Source organism: Lepidochelys kempii, chromosome 6 (genome assembly GCF_965140285.1).
Source record: "Lepidochelys kempii isolate rLepKem1 chromosome 6, rLepKem1.hap1, whole genome shotgun sequence".
Taxonomy (NCBI): domain Eukaryota; kingdom Metazoa; phylum Chordata; order Testudines; family Cheloniidae; genus Lepidochelys; species Lepidochelys kempii.
In genome coordinates, this window is record NC_136385.1 from 48,527,067 (window position 1) to 48,551,264 (window position 24,198).

Consider the following 24,198-nt stretch of genomic DNA (forward strand, 5'->3'; position numbering starts at 1 on the left):
GCCAGGATATGGAGGGGAAACATTCCATGGAGAAGGCCCTGGGCCATAGGGCATTCTTCGGCTTTTATGTTGAAACTACCGTGAGTATACCAAAGCCTGAAAATTTACCAGGCAGCTACTAGCCAAATGCCTTTAGGAAAACTGAAGAAAGCCTATTAGCAATGTGAAAGGGCAAATCCCTCATGAAATGTCCTCCACCAGAAGGGAAAGAATGACGTGATGCCTATTGCAGTGCTGTCTATCTTTTATATCAGCTTCTGGCTGATAGATGTTTGATGGCATTTTTAAGAAATACCTTCTGGCTGCCGGAAAGGAGGAGGAGTTCTCTCCCCCTTCTTCCTATCTTCAAGGAGTCTCTTCCCTACGCACACATACACACACTCTATATTTGGGACTCTACCACTCCCCACATCCATTTATGACTGCTCCTTTCCCATGAATAGGACCAGCACCTGTCTCTGATTATTGCTTTCTCAAACAGCAGTGGTAGACTGAGGGTCTGCCTACACTATCAGCCAGATCGGTGGGCAGCAATCGATTCAGCAGGGGTCGATTTATTGCGTCTAGTCTAGATGTGATAAATCAACCCCCAAGCGCTCTCCCATTAACTCCTGTACTCATGAGAGGTACAGGCAGAGTCGACGGGGAAGCGGCAGCAGTCAACTCACAGCAGTGAAGACACAGTGGTGAGTAGGTCTAAGTATGTCAACTTCAGCAACTTGAATAACATAGCTGAAGTTGCGTAACTTAGATCGATCCTCCACTAGCATAGAACAGGCCTAACACTCTTGTTTAACGGTTACCCACAGTGAAACTGGTGGAGGGCATGGATCAGAGTTCACGTCGCACTCCCTGTCAGCACCCGGCCCAAGCCGGAGAAGCCAATAATCCAACCAGTGGACTGAATTCAGTGATTGAATCCTGGTCACGTGCCACTTGAGGCACACTGCACATATGCTAAGAAGTGAAACTGGTCCTGTGGCAATTTCACTCAGGTGTTGACTGGAAAAGTTGTGAACAGCAGTAGCACTGGAAATCACAGTCTGCAGTCTCGGGAGAACAGCACTGCATCAGCCGGAAGGTTATCCTCACGCTGGACTGAGAAGTTAAAATGCCACCTTACCTTTTACAGAATAGATGGCTAGGTTTCTCCCCAGAGGAAAGTTTCCTACTTGCCACTGGTGAGATGTTAAGCCTTTATTGGAGGATTTATGATTAATAAATACACACAACTGGACTTTTTTTGGTCTAAATATAAGTAGTAAGCACATTGCAGGGAACTTTACCGTTTTAATGTTTTTACAGAGAAGTGCAGAAAAAGGTAATAAAATCCAAACTAGCTTTCTCTTTTCTTTTCCAGCATCTGGTTAACTGTAAAATTGATTTAATCTTCAATACTTGAAATTTAGCTTTATGAGAATGAGCATGATGGAATCAGTGAGATACTAGGGATATATAGGAAGACAAATATACTAATAGATTACATAATTTCCCTTTTTAATACACTGAAAAGAGGAAATAGTAAACTGAAAGGTACTTTTGTGTAACATTCCAAAAGAAGTTCTCCTTAGTTTAAAAAAAAAAAAAAGGCATCTTTGCTAAAGAAGCCACTCTCTTTTATACAAAATATTCAGTAAAAAAGCATCACCTTTGACATTTGGAAAAGTTCTACATAAATAAGCAAGCATGGTGTAATATTCTTAACAGATACTATAGCTTTCTGGCTAGCTCTTTTAAATAGTCTTGATTAACAACATTTATAAAATCTAAGTATTAACTACTTTAACACCCCACTGATTAGGAGAATATCATCCCCACTCTACAGATGAGAAAACTGAAGCAAACCTATTGACTTTTTCCAAGAGAGGGCTCTGATTAACTCAACATGATGAGAGCTAAAAGGGCAGCAGCCCAACATGTACTGTTTGCAACAAATCAGTTGCTTTTCACACATCTGACAGCTGTCAGACAAAACCAGCATCTGGCTTGTGAGTGGTTTCCTGGAGCAAGTGACAAGGGGCTGCAGTTTCTCAAAGCTCCCCTATTGCTGGTCTGTGCCAGAGAGACTTGCAAACTGCATTTGTTAATTTTTGCTCCCAGCATTCCAAGCCTCCTCCTGGATCACAAGGGACACCCCAATGAGAATGCAGACTATGTAATAACCGACTCACGAAGCAAGCAAAATGTCCTGAATGTTACTGCTGCTCTGTGAATTGGCTAATAAGGTTTGCAGGAAGGGTTCCAAAACAATAAGGAATTTTGCTTCCAGGGGCAGCAGAGGAAGGGAATATTGTGATGGTACTCTCAAAAGTGCATGTGTGTTGGTCAGATCCTGCAGCTCTTAGCAATAGTGTGGTACAGTATATAATGACATGCTAGCAAGCAGGTGGCACTAGGATTGTGATGTGTGAGGGAAGAAATGGCAACCTGCAAATTTCTGAACCATTGTGTCAAGACATTACAGAGTAACAGCCGTGTTAGTCTGTATTCGCAAAAACAAAAGGAGTACTTGTGGCACCTTAGAGACTAACCAATTTATGTCAACAGGAGATGATTTACCTTGTATGTTAAACCTGAAAGACAGGTATACCATCCAATTGCTTTAACATTACTTCCACTGAGTGCCAAACTCCTAAACCAGCTGCAAAACTTATGATTAATTAGACTAGAGTAAGCTCTAAACAACAATTGGAGGGTAAACACTAAGTGCCCAAATCATCTATAGTCTATCAACCAAAAATGAATTAACAAGCCCTGCACATAGAGTTAAACCAGACTGTTACACAGCCAGGACACATGGGCAAAGGACCATAACACATGTGCCACTGTTTGTAGAACTATTTGCCCTTTTATAATGTTGCTCAGACACCGCAATGATTTTTAGAACAGTGGCATCTCTGGAAAAACAGACAAGACTCAAGATCCCCCCCGCCAAATAGCAGGAACAGGTACAGCTATGCTTAAATTGTTTTTAATCTTATCCTGACAATGGGATTTAAAGAATTTTATGCAGCAACGTAAGGCTTAAATTCTTATGTTTGGTAACAACATGGACTTCACATACACTTGTAAAGGGACCTAAATGGATGTCTGACTTCCAAATTATCTGTAATAATTACAAATCCAACGGTGGCTATGGATTTATACCATGCTCATCGCCATGGTATCTGAGTGCTTTATAAAAATTAAGAGCTTTTGCCAGAGATGTAAATATTGATTCTGATACTTAGATCATCAAAACTACACACATTCCTATCAGTTAAAGTCTCTCCTTTCACCCCATTTATCCCATGATTTATAGGAAAGTAGGTCTGTAAATATTTAAAATAACTAGCTTTAATCATATTGGTCAGTTTCACTCCCCATCCTCCTTGTTGTTTCTAAAAATTAAACCCTCCCCATTCCACCTTTGTCTGACCCATTCCTAACCTTTTCCCATCCAATCCTGACATGTCTGTCATTTAGTTTTCTCTGACTGAAGCTATAATTGAATACTTATTCCATCTCACAGGTGAAATTAACAAAATGCTGATTGGACAGAAGCACTCAGCAGCCAGCTCACAAATTTATAGCTTTGACATCTGTGTCCTTCTCGACTCACTGCCCAGAAATCATTTGTCACCGGTAACAGCTCACGTGGTGAACAGAGTAAGATGGGAAATCCTTTATTCCTTAGTAATGCCTCACAAATTTCAGGACATTAAAAGGGTAAGACTATAAACCTCAGGGTATATAGAAATAATTCCAAGTGAACAATAATGTCATCTGGTCATGAACAAGCAAACATGACTCCCCCGCCCCCCCCCAATGGGGATTCTAAATACAAAAATAAAACCTTGTGTACCTAGCCCACTCACAATCACTGTGTATTTCATCTAAATATATGGGAAAACATGCCTGATCAAGAAAAAAAAGCTATGCATAATGAACAGATAGGCATTGTGTAACAAGAACTTTTCATTCTCAAATAAAGGTATTATATTCTGTACGCATTGAGACACCCTGGCACCCCAATATTCACCACTGTCATGTAATTAGGATATTTGTACAAAGTATGCCTTATGAGATGATATTCTAAAAGTCTTCATCTGCTGGACATTAACATCTCATTGGATCGTATGTGCTATTGTCATATGTGAAGTTATGAAGTTTGGCTATGTATGTGTTATGTTGCAAAGTTGAAAACACCCACAAGCAGCCTTTCAGGTACAACAGTAAAAAGGCCAAACAATATTAATGGCTTGTTGAGGAAAGGCATACAAGCACAAGGATTACCTCAGGAATTGTGTATAATAGAAACCTCTCAGAGATAGCACTACACAATGGGAACGGTTTGACTCAGGTCACAGCAGAAGAGCTTTCCAGCAAGTGAGAAGAAGATATAAAAGGGGGAAAATGACATCATGAGGGGACCTCACTCTCCCTACAACAACACACCTGGAAACAAAAAGACTGAAAGGGGGGAAGTGATGGTCCCAGGCTAAAGGGATTTCTAGCCTGTGTATGAAAACCTGGGAAACCCAAGCTGAAAAGCCAAGGCAGCTTGTGCCTTAAGAATCTTCCAGCCTGTTTATCACTCATAGTGAGGATTTGCTAATTCATATCCTACCCATCTAGTGTGTTAAATTCAGTCTGTGGTTTTGTTTATTTGCTAGGTAATCTGCTTTGATCTGTTTGCAATCACTTATAATGGCTTAAAATCTCTCTTTTGTAGTTTATAAACTTGTTTTGTTTTGTCTAAAACTAGTTTGTGGAAAGCATAACTTGGGGCAGAAACCTGTGTATATTCCTCTCTACACTGAGGGAAGGGGCGAATTTCACGAGCTTACGCTGTACAGTTCTCTGTGCAATGCAAGACAGCATAACTTTGGGTTTACGCTCCAACTGGGAGTGCCTTAGGAATTTAGCGGAGCCTTTCCATACAGAGCTGATCTCAGCACATGTCTGTAGCTGCAGCTGAGTGTGTCCCTACCTGTATTTGTGCTGGTGAGGGCTTGAGGGCCTGTTACAGCACTACAGTGTAAAGGGAGCCCAGGCTGGTGGGTCAGACAGGCTCAGTGGTACCCTAGTTCGAGGTTGCACCCCGAGAGGAACCAGTCACACACGTGTCACCCCAGATATTTTGGCACCAATTACTATGGGGAGCTGGTAAAATAAGTTGGGGCAGCTAGTACCTAATTGATAAAGCATAAAACTGGAGATCTAGACTCCATTCCAGGCTCAGCCTGACTTACTGCAAAAACTGTGGACAAGTCACAATCTCTTCTGAAGTCAGGAAATTTGACAAAGGAGAGACCCTAATACTTATCCACCTTGTAAAGTGGTTAGAGATCCAAGAATAAAATGTGTTCCAAAGTTCAGGACCTTAATATTGTATCTCTAGCTGAAGGCTGGCCAGAAAGATTCATCCTACAACTGATTTATACTTTTAGCTGTCTGGGTTTGGAAGTGTTTAGTTCTACTGCTGCTCACATGTACTGCAGAACTGACCTTTTTGTGCTATGGAGATTAGGGGTTTTTTGCTGCCTGAACCCCACCTGCTGGCTAATTTATGGGGTGACATCGGTCTGTCTCAGAGGCAGCCTATTCACTTTTCATACCAGCTGGCAGAAGAACAGTGATTATCAATGCCTAAAGGAAAAAGTACTCTATTTAAAAACTAGCTAAATGAGCTGGACAGACAGCGGTTGAACAACATGGAATTACTCTGAGGAAAAAAGGATGAGAGAATTCCTAGGACTGCTGCTGAGCCAGCATGTTCTGTCCCTTGAGGAAAATGAGGAAGGCTCAGATTTCTAACAATCCTTCCAGCAGTGCAGATGGAGAGCAATATACCACCTCCCTTTTTCAACATGGATAGTACACTAGGTTAAATGGGAGGGCAAAGATTTCTTGATGTTCTAAGATGTCCTTGCAGCAATCAGGGGGAAAAAAGCATTACTAAATGCCACTGTTACATTACAGAATATCAAAAATCTTTAACATAGCTAAATTACACCGTAAGCAATTCAGGACAAGGACTACCTATTAATAGGTATCTATAGGAAGCCTAACACATTGGATCCCAGTTCTGACTGGAGTTTCTGTGCACGACTGTAAATCAAAAAGCATGAAACTGGAGCAACACTACATATTATGTTTTTTTCTTTAACACAGGAATACTAATTTCCTGTTCACGTGTAATCTTCAACATTATAACTGAATTCCACACAACTCCACAAGAGTGCCCTTTTTGCTGCTGCACCTCTAATCGCATGATAGCACATTGCAATCAAAACAGTGCACTGCAGTGAGCGTGGTTACAAAGTCGTTAATCCAATCATTAAGTCAGCATAGTGAAACTGAATACAGGCATGGTTAGTACAACATGGAAAAACAGTGTGAACAGCTGCAATAGAAAAGGTCAATTTGAAATATAAGAGAGGTAGAAATCTTACATTAAGAAAATGTATACAAATGCAAAATCTAGACAACAGTATCACAGGAACAGTATGAAATATGTTAAAGACTTATTTATAGTCCCCATTATATTACTATCAAAACCACTTAAATTGGGCAAATTAGTCTATCCAACCCACCTCTGTCTTTTTTGTTCTAGAAGAGGAAGAGCACACCTTCCCTGGCATAAACATGTATGTGTAAAAAACCATGAAACATTGCCATATTTATAAATTCTTGCCTTTTTCACAATGTTTCCTGTGTCTAAAACAATCTCTATATGTGCCAACTATATTAACTGCTTACCTTAAAACCCAATTTTCCCAACACCGTTTCTCTAATTTAGTGCTATGTTGCTTTTACTCTGACTTACACCCAAAAATTAATGCCAACACTTTCAAACTTAATGCACAAAATTTGGTTTGCACCTCTTATTTGTTACCTTTGTGGCTCTTTTCTTTTCCCCTTCTAGGTCAGTAACCCTTATTTCCTGTCTAAGTGTCTTAGCATATGGAGTATGTCTACTTCTAAAAGAAGATGTCTAAAGAACCATGCCACAAATATTAATGCTAAGCTGAAAGGATTCTGTGCATATCTGCGCATTAGTTTTGGTTTGCCGGCTGACTCTGGAAAGTGAAAAGTTAAAAATTAAATTAAATAAAAATAAAAATAAATTAAATTAAATTTTAAGAAAAATGTAAAGCTATGTACAATTGTTCTTTCAAGAAGTGTTCATTTTTAGCAGCAATAAAAAGTACAGGTATCTTAGAAGATGAGGTACTGTAGTCAATACATTCACATGTTTGTATTTCCCCTGAGGATGAACACCAAGAAGGGGACTATTACTTGCGTCTAAAAGAACAGACTTCATAATGAACATCTGATCTAATAGGATCCAACATCTGGAGTTCTTTTTCCTGCAAAATATAGCTTTGACAAACAGTAACCAAGAATGGTCAGTGATACCATCATCATTTTCACACACCATCCAGGCTGGATCCAAAACAGTCATTTCTTCTTCTGCCTCTTACCCAAAAATCCAAACCTTTCTCTCTGTCCTGACAGCTAAGACCCTTGCCCATGCCCTGAACATTGACCATCTTCATTAATAATGGGTCATTGAGGCCAAAATCTTAGAACAGAAGGAAAAAAAAGATTGTGCATTTATATGAAGAAAAAGAATATCCAGCACTATAATAGTCAAGGCTAACAAATTTGGAAGAGATAAAACCTCATACTTCAGGGTTTAAGCCAATCTAACTACAAGGGAGTAGGAGGAGACCTAAAATGCAAGGTAGATTATCCCACATCTCTTTAATGCAATTTCTTACACCATCCTCTGAAACACCTGATCCTTGTCACTGTCAGCCATAGAATAGTGGACTACACTGATCAGAAGTCTGATCCACGTGATAATTCCTATGTAGTTACTACAACTTGTAGTCTTCAACTTCCCCACCCCCCGCATTACCCATCTCCATTTCATAACAAAACAAAACAAAAAAAAGGCCTTCCATAATTTCCATGCCCACTCCAACTATGTCAGTTCTCCTTTACTTGAACCCCTCCCTTGATTTCCCCATGCCTTCCACATAAGATGTAGGCTTCTCTTCCGAAAGGCCCCCTCAATACAACATCCTGGACTACTTCTGAGACCAAGCCTCTTATCACATCTCTACACTTTTGCTCCATCACCAACTATACCAGTCTTGATACACAATTCATCTCCTCCCCACACCCCAATCACTGTCATTTTCATGCCATTCTCCCTGAATGCCCTCCCTATGCCAGCTTGTCAAGCCACCCTCTCTTTCAAACACCTCCCTAAACACTCCCATGTTCTGCATTGTCCAAAAGAAAAAACACCATTATCAACACTTTTATTCTGTTGAATCTCTACTGATGAGGCAATGGACCAATTATTATCATTATAGGCAGCTCAGTTTTATATTGGACAGCTGTCCAAGATCAGGAACACTAAAAACCTTTTTAACTCTGTATAACACGTTGGTTCTTGCCTCTCAAAAACCTGTTACCACGTTGTCAAACAGGTGATGGATCAACACTAGTACTGTATATAAATAACCACAACTACCAATCTACAACGGCAGTACTAACAACATAATACCAGATTCATAGTTTACTTAATCCAAAATAACATATGGTATCGCTCACAGAAAGACCCAGGGTTCTTGAAATACTGAAAGCCCATCTGGTAACTAACCTGTACTTTCCCCTGGCTAGGCACAATTTATAATTAAGCCACTTATCTGTGTATGTAACTAGTTTGTGAATAAGTGACCATCTAGTGGCCCCATTTTCCATTAGAAAAGCAAAATTGGGAATATTAAAAATCCCCAAAATTAATTTTGGTCATAGAAAGGTGGTTTGAAAGCAGTTCAAAAAATTAACTGGCATCCTGAGAATGAATGAATGAATGAATATATATATATATTTGATTGCAGTGGGAGGAGTGGGAGTGCAATATATATAATTGCAGTGGGAGGAGGGGTACAAAAGAAGGTGACAGGGCAGACTTACTAAAACTTCTTCAATTAAGGAACTGAACTAGAAAGCCTTAGCGTAGTTCCTAATGCAGTTTCTTACAGCTGGGAGCTACTTCAGAATAGCCTAGTGTGCGCATCCAAATAGAGCAGATACAAAAATAACACAGAGGGAAAAGTGTGTTTTTCTTAAATGTGTTATTTTGAAGCATGGATCTGGGTAGATTTAAATGACTGAGCCCCCAAATGGTTAAGTTCCTCCAGAAATAGACAAGCTTTAGTTCTCCATGTACATAGGGCATCTAATCTAAGCAATGTAAATATACTTTTCAACCTTAGAACAGGTCTTGGGAAAGACTGCATATAGCACAATAAAGGATTTACATAGGTGAAAATGAAGCAGCATACAGTTTCTGGTTGCAGATGTACCCTGTTATTTACAAACTTCCAAGCTTTTGTTTTAATGCAAAGTGTTCTTGAAAACACCATTAACTTTAAGGCCTGAGTAATCCCGTCTAATACTCTTCTATTACCTCTATTGTAACTGAATGCCTTGAAGCTTCCTCTAATGGAAACATTTTTCACTTTGACTGAGAACTCTCTCAGCCATGCATAGCATATTGTAAGCCTTTGGGTTCATTTGGTTTCCCCCCAGAATTGGATTATTTATTAAAAAGAATTCTGAACCAACCTGAGCCTCCCTCTGCCAAGTACTTGTCCTTTGCATAAATGACAGAATCCAGCATAGATTCAAAGAGAAGGAAATAGCCCTGTACGTGGAAAGAAAAAGAAAAAAAGATAGTTTAGAAAAAATCGTTTTCTGTATCTACAAGTCAATGCAAATATTTGTTATTATACCAGTACATCATCTCCTCCTATTGATTCATCAGAGAACTTTCAGGCCCCAAAGGTGATATGATAAAGTTATTAGCAACTAAAGATAAAGGCTTAGAAGAGAAGAGCTATATAGGTTCTCACATGGTCCCCATGACCAGAATGTGTGTGCCTTACAAAAAATTAATGTTTTTCCTCAATTTTGATTTTGCTATAGTATTCCTACAGCAATGTTCTAGTTACATAGAGGAGCATCATAAGTTTCTCAAACGGCTAAAACACCTGCTAAATTAGAGATTTATACATTTACTATTCCATGCACACTAATTCTAAAATATATCTGTAATGTACAACTACAAAAGTGTTCCTAAATTAACGTATTTTGATTATGTTTCAGGCAACACAGGTATACTTGTGTATTTACATTACTTTCTAAATATGATTCCAAAAGAAATCTTGGAACTAGCCAACGGAACTAGATATGGATTAGAAATCAGATCTGTTGAACTTCAGGAGCGATTAATTGTATGTGCTGATTACACTGTATAGTAGTTCAAAATTAACAGAAGACAGGAAAATCCCCCTTCCACTTAAAACTGGAAGTCACAATAAAATGACTGTCAAAGAGATAAACACCAAAAAGATAATGTTTATGTTATTTAGCACCTGTAACTTGGTGGTATTCTGTACTACCTTGGACAATACCCACAAATAGACCCCGCCCCACAAGAGACAAATTCATGGAATACAGGCCACCCAGGTAACAGGATTCCATACCAATAGCACTGCATATCAGTGCACACATTTATAGGAAATAAATTGGTTAGAACCTTGAATGATGGGTAAATTCTGTTTATTTCTTTTGATAAATGTTTAGGGTTTATATTTGCGTAGGACTAATTGCTAAACTCTAATTGTTTAAAACAACATATTATGCACTTTAAAAAAAAATGTCAAGCCAATTGTTTGCTGCCATGCAATACCAATGCCAACAGAAAGATACTATTAGAGGAATCAGATGATTTGTATATAATAGCCTTTCAGTTGTTACAGCATGTTTTATAGTACATGCAAATAACCATTGTTCTACTAACTGGCTTAGTGCCCATCACGCCACAGTCCTTGCATTTTATGACTTACAGAACAGCCCTTATCGTCACTATTATTATACATTTTGTCTACATTTATTTTTATACTTCTGAAGAAACTGAGAAAAAAAAGTTAACACCGATTTTGTATTTTCATTTGGAAGTCCCGATTCCCACTCTGTTTAAAACAAAGTTTATCCAGACAACTGGACTTATGCCAGTAATTGAACTTCCACGTGGAAAACCCAGATTTAGGACTTTCAACAAAACCCAGAGCACCAGTGACCAATAAAAAAAATAAGGTGTGAAATGATCAATCACTAGAAAAAGGAATATTTCAATTTTAGTAAGGTGAATACTTCATTTGTAACGATTGAAAAAAATTAAGATAAAAAACAATGAATACTGGTAAACACATCTGCAATATACATAGTTCTAATGGCAGCTATGTAAAGTAGAGAAACCTTTGCCTGCTAATGTAACTTCTACATTTTTCAGTGCCACATCACGAAAGCACATTGTACATGTCTGGAAGGGTATTGCAAGAGCCTGATCTATGAAATGTTATCTACATTTCTAGAAAGGAAAATGTTTTATGCAGGGGAAAAACCAGACCACAGAAAACTTATTAAAACAATTCTGCACTTCAGACTACAATTGCATAGTTTAATATATTGTTTATTCAGATATGAAAGCGTGCATCATTTTCCACACAAGAAAAAAAAAAAAAGGAATAAACCACCAGGCTTTTGCAGATGGTATGCATTTTCAAAAGAAAACTAACAACTCAGAAAATCCTGTTCAGAAGTATGTATCGCTTACATTGGATACTCCTGTAATTACCATCAAATAATATCACATTTAAGTGTAATTATAACTAAAGTGCCATTAGCCAACAGCATGCAACACTGAGTAAAAAACTATCAGACAAGTAAAGGCTCTATCATTCCTGAGTCTACTAGAGAATTAAAACTGTCCTCTGGGATGCTATCTGTTTTGGCTGTTCCATTTATATTCTGATAGGACATGTCTTAGCTTATACTTATTTCTGCATTTTTACCACCATCCATATATTAAAGATCTCTACAGTCAATAGCCTAATATAATTTCCCCAGAAGTTAGCATACATAGAGCAACATTAAAGCCAGGAAATGTAGCGTTAACAACAGAGTTCCTTTTTAAATTCACCCTATTAGGTGCTGGATGTTGCTAATATATGGGGCAGACAAAAATCACCTGCCATAACTAAGAAAAAACAGCAAACTGAGGATGACAACTTAAAATCTCTCAGACTTAAAGGAAATCTCCATCACCACACAGAGCAGCTCTGAATCCTTTCATACAGTTTGTAGAAATATAGCCAATACCTGCCAAACACAGATTTTGGGTAGAATATAGAATCATAGAATATCAGGGTTGGAAGAGACCTCAGGAGGTCATCTAGTCCAACCCCTTGCTCAAAGCAGGACTAATCCCCAACTAAATCATCCCAGCCAGGGCTTTGTCAAGCCTGACCTTAAGAATATCTTTAGGAAAGAGATTCCACCACCTCCCTAGGTAACCCATTCCAGTGTATAGGCAGTTTAGTTTCCATATATTACTTTATTTCAGCAATTCCTGCAGCATGTTTGGTGGCATTTCATAGTTTTACAGAAAATGACACAAAATAAAATAAGTTAATCAAATACTAACCAACTTTAATTCTGAGGGGCTCTCATTCCAGAGAGTCCTGAACTAAAAAAAGACCAAGGCCAACTAAGCGTTCAAAACCAGGCTCCATTACTATGAGCTAAGCAATTAATCTTACCTGGTGTGACAGGTAGTCACTCAAGGTACGTCTACACAGGAGGAAAAAAAAACTCATGGCTGGTCCAGGTCAGCTGAGTAGGGCTAGAGCCCTGGCTGAAAAATTGCTGTCTAGACATTCAGGCTCTGAGGCCCTGTGCAAGCTGAGGATCCCAGAATTTGGGCACCAGCCCAAGCCCGAAGGTCTACACAGCAATTTTTTTTAGCCCAGCAGGCCAAGCCAGAGTCAGCTGATCTGGGCCAGCCATGGCCATGCTGTGGATCTTCTATCCCCACAGATGTACCCTCAAGGAACCACAGCTCAGACCTTCCAGGGCCTTTAAAGAGGACAAACATTAAAACCTCAGGCACATTTACACCAGCCTGCACCACTCAGCAGTTGAATAGCTTCATTTTGCATTAGCCAGAGCTCTAGAAATAGCCAACGGTAAAACACACTGGAGATCACCAGAGGGGGAACGAATTGTTGTGAGGACCTCAGTAGAGAAGGCTAAATCATTCTCATCATTCCTATAACAATGGCTTACCACTGCACTGTAACCTAGAAATTCAGAAGCAGTGACTGATGTAGAAGGATCTTGTGGCTATAGGTTATTCCAAAACTTAATGGAATTATTTACCTATCCCAAGAAGAGCTGGATTGTGAGATCCGCAGATAGTAACTTAACAACTTCCTATAATTGCCCAACAACTGAGCTGATAATACTCATTTACTTTTAGCCATCAACTGGTGTTCAACCATAACAAGATCAGTATTTCCTATGCTATAAAAAGACATCCATGCAAGGCCAAGATGTTTTTAGTCTCTAAATGCAAAGTAGAGAATGATTTTTTTTTTCTTTAGAGCTCTTAAATGAATGAAGAGATTACCTGGAGTTTCCAATAACGATGCCACAAAAACGTGGTGTTACTGATACTCATGTCAGTCAAAAGGTTAAAGTCATTCAATGATACAGAGACACTAGATACTTGGCTTTTCACACAATCTGATCATAATATTTGTCAAGTAATAGGTATTTCCTTCTCTAGTCCTGCTTCCTAATTTGTTGTGCACCAACAGGAAACCGTTCCCTTTATTTCATTAAACCAGCAGTAGGGTATAAAAATCCCAACGATATATCCCAGGATGAATACTATACTCAATGATGAAGCCAGCCAAAAAGTTAGCTAGTATCACTCTGACTTTGTCCTCACCCATAACTATTGCACATTTGGGGACAATTTATACCTTCAAATCATGGGCACTGCTATGGGTACCCGCATGGCCCCACAGTATGCCAACATTTTTATGGCTGACTTAGAACAGCTCTCATCCCCTAATGCCCCTACTCTACTTGCGCTACATTGATGACATCTTCATCATCTGGACCCATAGAAAAGAAGCCCTTGAGGAATTCCACCATGATTTCAACAATTTCCATCCCACCATCAACCTCAGCCTGCACCAGTCCACACAAGAGATCCACTTCCTGGACACTACGGTGCTAATAAGCGACAGTCACATAAACACCACCCTATACCAGAAACCTACTGACCACTATATGCCTACCTACATGCCTCCAGCTTTCATCCAGACCACACCACACGATCCATTGTCTACAGCCAAGCTCTACGATACAACCGCATTTGCTCCAACACCTACAAGATCTCTATCAAGCATTCTTTCAACTACAATACCCACCTGCTGAAGTGAAGAAACAGATTGACAGAGCCAGAAGAGTACCCAGAAGTTACCTACTACAGGACAGGCCCAACAAAGAAAATAACAGAACACCACTAGCCATCACCTTCAGCTCCCAACTAAAACTTCTCCAACGCATCATCAAGGATCTACAACCTATCCTGAAGGACGACCCACCACTCTCACAGATCTTGGGACACAGGCCAGTCCTTGCTTACAGACAGCCCCCCCAACCTTAAGCAAATACTCACCAGCCACCACACACCATACAACAAAAACACTAACCCAGGAACCTATCCTTGCAACAAAGCCCATTGCCAACTGTATCCACATATCTATTCAGGGAAACCATCATAGGGCCTAATCACATCAGCCACACTATCAGAGGCTCGTTCACCTGCACATCTACCAATGTGATATATGCCATCATGTGCCAGCAATGCCCCTCTGCCATGTACATGGGCCAAACTGGACAGTCTCTACATAAAAGAATAAATGGACAGAAATCAGATGTCAAGAATTATAACATTCATAAACCAGTCGGCGAACACTTCAATCTCTCTGGTCACTCGATTACAGACCTAAAAGTGGCAATATTACAACAAAAAAACTTCAGAAACATACTCCAACGAGGGACTGCTGAATTGGAATTAATTTGAAAACTGGACACCATTAAATTAGGCTTGAATAAAGACTAAGAGTGTTTGTGTCATTGCATAAAGTAAAACTATTTCCCCATGTTTATTTTTCCCCCTACTGTTCCTCACACAGTCTTGTCAACTGCTGAAAATGGCCCACCTTGATCATCACTACAAAAGGTTTTTTCTCTCTCCTGCTGATAATAGCTCACCTTACCTCATCACTCTCGTTACAGTGTGTATGGTAACACCCATTGTTTCATGTTCTCTGTGTATATAAAGTCCCCCTACTGTATTTATCACTGCATGCATCCGATGAAGTGAGCTGTAGCTCATGAAAGCTTATGCTCAAATAAATTTGAGCATCTCTACGGTGCCACAAGTACTCCTTTTCTTTTTGCGGACACAGACTAACATGGCTGCTACTCTGAAACTTGTCAATATACAATAGTATGTGAAGTATCATTCTATATATTTACCCTTGCATAAGGTCAATATAAACATTTTGTTAACCTCTGCACAGTAGTTAAAGGCTGAACTGCACCAGACACGCAGGTGTTCCTATATCTACAACCAGGAAAGGGGAGGAATGGTCTTCACCTCCACCGAAGAAAAGAGAAGGAGATGCACTCATTACTTTACCCCTATCTTTGCAGTTACAAAAATAAAACATAGTTAATTTAGCAACAGACTTTCCATTCCTTTTGGCAAAGAATGAGCCCGGGTTCTAGCAATATACAATTTAAATTAATCATTCGAATGTACTTTAGGAATAGTTCACCTGATTTTAGTTATAACACCAAAATTCTCAATTCTGATTTAGTTTGGAATATTGAAGACCAATGCTCTAACATTTAATAGAAGAGCCAGAGAGAGAGAGTGAGGTCATAATCACACCTGCCTTCATAAAGACTACACTATTCAATTTTTTAAAAAGTTCTAAAATAGATGTTAGTAGTTGGCTTTAAGTTTCAATGTTATGGATTAATTCTTTATGAAATTTCTTCTAAAATGCCTGCCATCTGCAGTGACAGACCAGGTAGGTGAGGCAGTATCTTTTACTGGACCAACTTCTGAACAGAAGTTGGTCCAATAAAAAGATAGTACTTCACCCACTACGTGTCTCTAATATCCTGGGACCAACAGGGCTACAACAAGACTGCATTCATGTCATCTACTAGGTTTACTAATCTAGCCTAAATGATAAGGCTGGATGATGAATATCCCTTACCAGCAACACAATCAGATCTTAGTGAACACCACTGTCCTTTCTTTGACCTTTCCACTGTGGCTCTGCTGGCTTTATCTCAGCCCTATGTTCTCCACAACGCAATGTAACAACTTGGTAAGTTACTGGGAACTGTCCTTAGTACTGAATCAAGTCATTTATTACCAGTATCAAAACTCTTTGCTTTATGTGCTGTGCTCATCTCCAATGTAATTTAGAATGTAATTTCACAGGCTACTGCCTCACCTGTAGGGGTGCCATCTGGAAAGAGAATTATACCTGACATTTTCTGCCATGATCTTCTGGGGCATTCTTGCTTCCACACTGACAACATTCAAGTTTAAAAACAAAAAACAAACATGTATTAGCACCTTCAATAATAATTACTGCAAAGGGATCTGTACTGCACAAATCTGTGAATAGAATATTAATGAGTCAGTCTTGCTAGTGGCTGAACTAACAGACGTGAAAGATTACATGTTTTCTGTAAAAGACCAAACTGAATACACAGAACCCTTTAAATCCTCTGCTGTGGAATGTAGTGTTTCCCTCTTACAAAGTTTACCATTCTTCCACTAAACAATCAATAGTTAAAACAAATTACCAAGGTACTTTTCCTTTCTTTATGTTTTACAATCATAAATGATGAGAGTTCCCCAGCTGCCAAAAGGCAATAAAAATAAACAGTTCTATGCATTAAATTCAAGGAAGTTTAAATCAGCAGACTGGCCTGAGTGATAAACAAAAATGTTGCTAAAAATTGGGCACATTCCTTTAAAGCAAAGTTACAAAGGTCAGTTCTATGCAAAGAGACCCTGCTACAGAAATTGTCAACAGACATTAATACAAATGGTTAGTTATTGACATTAAAAAAAACTGGATTTGTCAAGTTTTTAAATACTGTATGAGAGCAGAGATTTACTTCAACAGTTTCACAAAACCCTTGCCAGTTGAGTAGCATATATTGCTACATATTAATTTCCTTCTTTATTAGTCCATGAAATGCAATACCCTGTACTCTGTCATAATCACTGAAAAATAAAGGAATTTTCCTAAAATTGTTAAATTCTGAAGACTTGGACTAAAATCAAAGTACAGAAAATATGGTGTATATAGTTTCAGATCAACACCTAGCAATTTAGGCATGTTCTCATCACTAAAGGGAAGTAAATGGGTTCATTTCTTTGGATGCAACAGGAAACATAGCTCTTGCAATAAAAAAGGGTATACCAGTATACCTATTTAGTTCCATATAGAGCTGAAAGCTGAAATATTTTGTCAAATGTATTTCTAGGATGTGACAAATGACAATATCCTGCAATAACATCGACAAATCTTATGGAATTAAGATAAGCATTACTGAATAAATGGTATACCTTTGGGATCTACTGGATTAAAAATGCAATTGTGAATTGTTATTGTGGAACTGTATGCAACTCCTCTAGGCACTTGACTAATATAATCTCTGGAAAGAATAAGGTTTTTTGGGGACAATACATATGAAGTGGATTTCCTAGGAAATACTTGGAAACCCCCTCCTACAAACTCAGCCTTTAAAGCTTTGATGTGGGGGGTGAGAGTGGGCAGCTGATCATCCGTTATATGAGAACAGTTTAAAGGTGCAGTCTGGATTCTCAGACAAAGAAAGGACTTTTGAACAAACAGCCTGGGTTTAAGGGGACTCAGGGCCTTCTTCCCGATCCAGCAAACAAATTAGACCTTTGGTCTGTGGACGGGCCCAATCCTTAGCAAAGGGTTGGAAGGACTAGACTTATTGAGGCCTCATAAAACTGGGTGCTAGTTCTGAGCTGAGGCTGTGATGAACTTTCGACTACAAAAGAGACCCCTTTGGAGGACTCACCTGCCAGAGGCCCATGTTGGAGACAATTGGGGGGGAGGAGAAAACGGGGAACTCTGGTAAGCTTATTAACATGTGTCATAAATATAAAGGGAAGGGTAACCACCTTTAAAATCCCTCCTGGCCAGAGGAAAAATCCTCTCACCTGTAAAGGGTTAAGAAGCTAAAGATAACCTCGCTGGCACCTGACCGAAATGACCTCGAGGTCATTGATGAGGAGACAAGGTACTTTCAAAAGCTGGCAGGAGGGAGAAAAACAAAGGGTCTGTGTCTCTCTGTGTGATGCTTTTGCCGGGAACAGAACAGGAATGGAGTCTTAGAACTTAGTAAGTAATCTAGCTAGGTATGTGTTAGATTATGATTTCTTTAAATGGCTGAGAAAATAGCTGTGCTGAATAGAATGAATATTCCTGTCTGTGTGTCTTTTTTGTAACTTAAGGTTTTGCCTGGAGGGATTCTCTATGTTTTGAATCTAATTATCCTGTAAGGTATTTACCATCCTGATTTTACAGAGATGATTCTTTTTTACTTCTATTAAAAGTCTTCTTGTAAGGAAACTGTATGCTTTTTCATTGTTCTAAGATCCAAGGGTTTGGGTTTGTGGTCACCTATGCAAATTGGTGAGGATTTTTACCAAACCTTCCCCAGGAAGTGGGGTGCAAGGGTTGGGAGGATTTTTGGGGGAAAGACGTGTCCAAACTACGTTTTCTCAGGAACCCAGATAAAGTTTGGTGGTGGCAGTGGCAGTCCAGGGGCAAAGGGTAAAATAGTTTGTACCTTGGGGAAGTTTTAACCTAAGCTGGTAAAAGTAAGCTTGGGAGGTTTTCATGCAGGTCCCCACATCTGTACCCTAGAGTTCAGAGCGAGGAAGGAACCTTGACAACGTGCATGTAGGTTCTTTGTTTTTTTTAAATGTTTTCTCTGGAATGCTTTTTCTTTAAGAATAAACTATGCTTGCTTACGAAGTGCTGTGAGGTAACTTATAACTGTGGCAATTACGCTGCGTATCACTTCTCAGGGGAGAAGCAAGTAACTATTTAGGCAGACTGTCTTTTGCTGGGAACACAGCAAAGGCAGGAAACTGCTCAGTCTGGAAATAACCCATCAGGATGAAGAGAGGTGTGGGTCGCCACTCAAGAAAGGCAACAGCTGGGGAGCTGAAAGCCTGAGAGCGGGTGCCCTTGCTGAACCACTGAGGGGAAATACAGGTGCAGTTGCCCTGAAATGTGACATTTATAAAACTGGTTGATAACTCTTTCAGTACAGAATAGGACCCAAGATGGAGGGAAGGAAGAACTGAACAACCTTGTTTGGCAGCCACTTGAATAACTGTTATGATAATATTCTGTTACCTAATTAGGATTTGTGGTAATAGCAAAAAGAGAACACAGGAAATGCTGCACCAGATCAGACCACTAGTCCATCTAGTCTAATACCCTGCCTCCAATAGAGGCCAGTATCCAACATTTCAGAAGAAAACAAGAAATCCTCCAGAAGGCAGCTACAAAATAACCATTAAAATCTCTTCCTAACTCCCCCATTAGAGCCTTATTTCAAATAACCTGACCATAAAAATCTCTTCCTAACTCCCCCATTAGAGTCTTATTTCTTTAAGCAAGAAGATTTTTAACCATCAAGATAAGTGCCCAACAATGAGGCCTGCTAGACTGTGGAATAAACTGGACAGGGAGTTGTAGTTGATAATCTGCAGAATAATATTGCATTGGCAGGTACACAAACAGGACAATCAGTCTCTCAATTTTCTAGTTAAAGAAAGACTGATTTGCAGATTTTATTAAATTGTTCTTTACTTTAAAACTATTTCACAGGGAGCAAATAAATGCAAAATAAGGCTGTGGCACATTTAAATGAGGAAGAATAAGCTATACAGGAACTTCATCACCTGGTCTGCAGCATCCCCCATTCTCCTTAAATTTTATTAACATGGCCTTCACACTCCTTGAAATTAATGATATTATGCAAGTTAATTCCAAAATATGCCAGGGAAACAATATTTACTCACAGCAAACTCACACCTCAAAAAAACCCCAAACAAAAAAAACCAGTGATTTTATTAGTATTCACATCTCGCCGTGGTCCTTAAAGTGTAATATTGAACAGATAGAAAAAAAGCCAAACTGAAAGTTTTAAAGTAGAAATCTGATACGCACTATTGGATGTGGGCAGAAATCATTTTCGTACTACTTTACAGGAATCAATGTGTTCAGCATTTAAATAGCTTCTCTTCACAATGTAACAGACCGAAAAAAATTCAAGTCTAGTGCAAAATATAGTTTATGATTTCTCACAAAGAAAATATTCGAAGGTTGTGTTATTGCTGGCAAAATTATAAGCTCTTACTTCCAAAGTTTAATGAAGTCATCACAAAAGTTAAGTTTGAGTACAATGTGGTAAATAATATTAAAAGCACCAAACGTTTTATGCTTATAAAAATGATTTTTTTAAAATAATATACAACTATAAAAAGTGTTCGTTCTCTAGCTCCCACTACCAATAGGGAGTAACAAATATTATTTGCATCTCATTCCAACCCCTCCCTCTCACTAAAATGATGAGCTTCAGACTTGACTGTGGTACATGTATAGCAATTACTGTAAGGAAAAATTGACAAGATTTTCCTTCGAACGTCAGCTATTCTAAGAAATGAAGGATTAAGAGACAGGAATTTGGGGTTCTATACCTGGCTTGTAAAGGATTCATTGTTTTAACTAGGACAGGTCACAATCTCTCCATACCTCCATCTACCCACATGTAAAAAAAAGAGTCTAACTGTCTCAGAAGTATGGGAGGTTTCATTCAACTGTAAAATCCTTGCTTTGGAAGAGGAATATTTTGCCATGAACCCACTGGTGCAACATACTATTTTCTTTCAGTTACCTGCACTCATCCTCTCCACAAGCAGCATATAATACTTGCAAATATGTCAAAAAGTGTTTCATGTTTGCAATAAAATATCCACCACCCTAATTTTTGTGTAAGGAATGTTTGATTCAATTTAACTATAGAACTTGCATCAGTACTTCATATAGCAGCTCGTTTCACAGTTAAGTACTGTATGTAGAATTACTCTAATTGCTGTAAGACATCATTGCCTCTTCCAAATCTTTATCTCTAGGGAAAAGGGCATAAACGTGATTCTGCCTGCGAACAAGCTATTTTGCACACAATACCTGCTCACAATATAGTATTCATAGCAAGATTCTGAACTTCTACTTAAATTTGGTGTAATAAACAAAACTTGACACCCATAGTGATTTATATCTTTGAAGCACTGTATAAATACTAATGTTACACACACAAATGCACAAAGAAAATCCTCTACTTGGTAAACATTTGCAGACTGCCAATGGACAGTGTATATACGAGCATTGTTTGTTTTAGCTGCATCTTCATACAGAATACAAGAGTAAGTGGAAATCAATCAATTTAAGAACTACATTTTGAATAAAATGATCTATCTGATCAGCCTGCCTGTAGAACACCCGTGACAAAGGCAAAAAGTTAAATATACTGGTCACGTTTTTGTTTTTTTTAAGGGCTGGATAACTGTGTGGCCAATAATATTTATAGTTCTGTAAATTAAGGTTTTCTATAGTTCAGAACACAAGGCAACTGAAGGGCATTATAGCAGGTTCATCCTTTTCTAACACCACAAGTACAATGCTAGAGGTAAGTCACCACTGTATATTGGACCAGTGGTCTAATCTGGTTGAGAAAAATCTTATGTTCCTACATTCACAGAACTGGTCACTTAAAACCTGGAAGTCTGGCAACCACAACATTTGCTTACTTAGAATCCCCACAATCACTCCTACTCTAACAGCTTATTTTTATTAAACTACTCCAAAGCACTTAACACTGCCAACTCTTTGTTCATTGAAGAAGAAGGCGCAACCTTAAATCATGACCCTGCTTTATGCGGAAAGGCAAATAAGCTCTTTAATTCCACGTATGCCAGCTCTGGACCCATCTAACTGTTCGAGGACATTGCAGCTCTTCAAGGAGAGATGTATTTTTGTTCGCTCTATAGAGTTTTTCTGCATGAGGACTCCACCTGTAAATAGGGCTAAAAGGATAATTGCAGAACAGTAAGACAACAGAACAGTTTCCTCAAATACTTTGCCAACTTGTGTGGAAAAGAGGAGGGGTCATTACTTGGTCACCATCGTCCTGCTCCAAACCATGTTGATCATTATGGTGGGGTCGTCATCTGCTCCAAATGCCCAGCAAGAAATTCCTGATTTGGGCTGCGAGGCCAACCAGTCTCTCCGCTGAATGCACAGCTGGGGAGGAATCTTGGCAGGGAACCGCCTCTTGGGTTAGCTCCAGTCTTTGGCATTATGCCTTTCGATACACACTACATGAAGAGGTAGCTCTCAACTGACCACACTTTTTCATATCTTCCGAGTAATTTACAAGCTAGTTTTAATGGAGAACAGAAACAAACTGGTATCTTAGTTACATTTTGGACTTAAGATGTACATTTTAGTCCTTCAGCTTTACCAATAGTGCATTCAGTCTCTGGAAAAGAGGAGGAGGACTGGCTTCGCTATTTATCAACATCCCCTGCCTGCTAGCCAGCCAAGAAACACAAATAAAATTCACAGAAGAGACAAACTGCTCATTCATCCTACCTCTAAGCTTGATGAGGATGGTAAGTAGAGCAGAAAGCACGAAACCTTTGTTTTAGGCACACAAAATGAGATACCCACAAAAACTTTCTATGCTATGTACCACCAGCTCTACCTTCCTCCATAGTTTTGTTAAGGGAAATTTAATCCCACTAGTCTGCTACAATGTCTGCTAAATGAGAGCAGTGATATCTTTCCCAGTGAATGCGCTCAAAGAATGGAACGCTGAAACTAAAAACTAGCATGGTCTAATCTCCTGCATCTTCATATCTTCATATCTTCAGTAGTCTCCATTTTTCATTTTATATCTGTGTATGAGTATTTCCATTCCCCTTCCAATAGCTCCACTGGAGTAAGGAACTTAAAGGTTAAGTGAGAAAAAGGTTTAAGGAGGCAGCCTGCTTGGAAGCTATGTAGTAGCGCTGTGCTATACAAGATCTGAAGTTTCTAAACAAAAATGAAAATTCGCAATAGATTGGGAATGTTACCAAAGCAAAAGTAAAACATGAAAGATGTTGTAGAGTGTAATATGTCACTATGCAGGATCAACCAGCAATGTTGTTACAATGTTATTGCTAGTGCAAGTGGTCATCCATTTCTCTCTTTTTTTTTTTAAAATCCAAGTGATACTGCACCTACCCACCCAAGCTGGTAAGGTATTTTTTTACTCTCCCATCAAAAAGTTATTTGCTTACGGTGAGAATTTTTGAAAAAAACTGCTAGTTCCATCTTGTACTCCCACAAAAGACCATCAGTTCCCTGTCATGTAGGGCTGAAGTGTGAATCTTCATGTGACAGTATCCTTATGATGATAAATTAAGTTTCTCTCGCTAACCATCTCACTTGCACCTTTGGCCACTAATCCATCCATCTCCTTCTGGCCTTGGACTCTATGAATCTGCTAGAGCTACTTCTGTATTCCAAATCTCTAAGCAGATTCAAGTAGTCACCTTCTAAAAACATCCAGGGGAAGCCCTTCCCTTCTGACCTCACCCTAATAAATTCACATCTCCCATGCAAAAATAAGTTAGACTAATTTGAGGACAGGCAATAATTTGATCCAGCATCTGTGGAAGTCTATGATCCAATACCTCATGACCCACAAGGGTTAGAAACTTTAGGCTCTTGGAAAGGTGAAGAGTACCAGCTTTTCATTAGGATGCATATTTGCTATTAATTCAAGAAGGTCAAAAGGTCATTTGGATCTTTACTCTTCCCCCACCCCTCCAAAAACCAACAGTTTGGCTTTATATACACGAGATTTCCCCATTTTATTAGCTACAGTTTTCTCTCTCTCTCTCTCGGAAACCAGGACAGATTGAGGTAATTGACTTTAAAGATGAAAAGTATGAAAGATCTACCAATACACATTTTTTGAACTGTAAAATAATGCTTTGTAAGCCACGAGACATATGCATATTTGCTTGTGGTTTCGAAACTTGTAATGAAACACTAACTCTTTATACCACAC

At 39.0% G+C, this 24,198-nt stretch overlaps 1 protein-coding gene across 2 annotated transcripts in view; it reads right to left on the reverse strand.

Annotated features, from left to right (window-relative positions):
* Positions 1–24,198, reverse strand: part of PRMT3 (protein arginine methyltransferase 3) — a 103,332-nt gene that overhangs the window by 42,116 nt on the left and 37,018 nt on the right. For both annotated transcript variants that reach the window (XR_012159379.2, XM_073347844.2), the window contains exon 11: positions 9,634–9,712. Coding sequence is in view for 1 of the 2 variants with exons in the window: in XM_073347844.2 (XP_073203945.2) it covers positions 9,634–9,712 (79 nt within the window). In the remaining variant the exon portion in view is untranslated. The remainder of the gene's footprint in view (positions 1–9,633; positions 9,713–24,198) is intronic.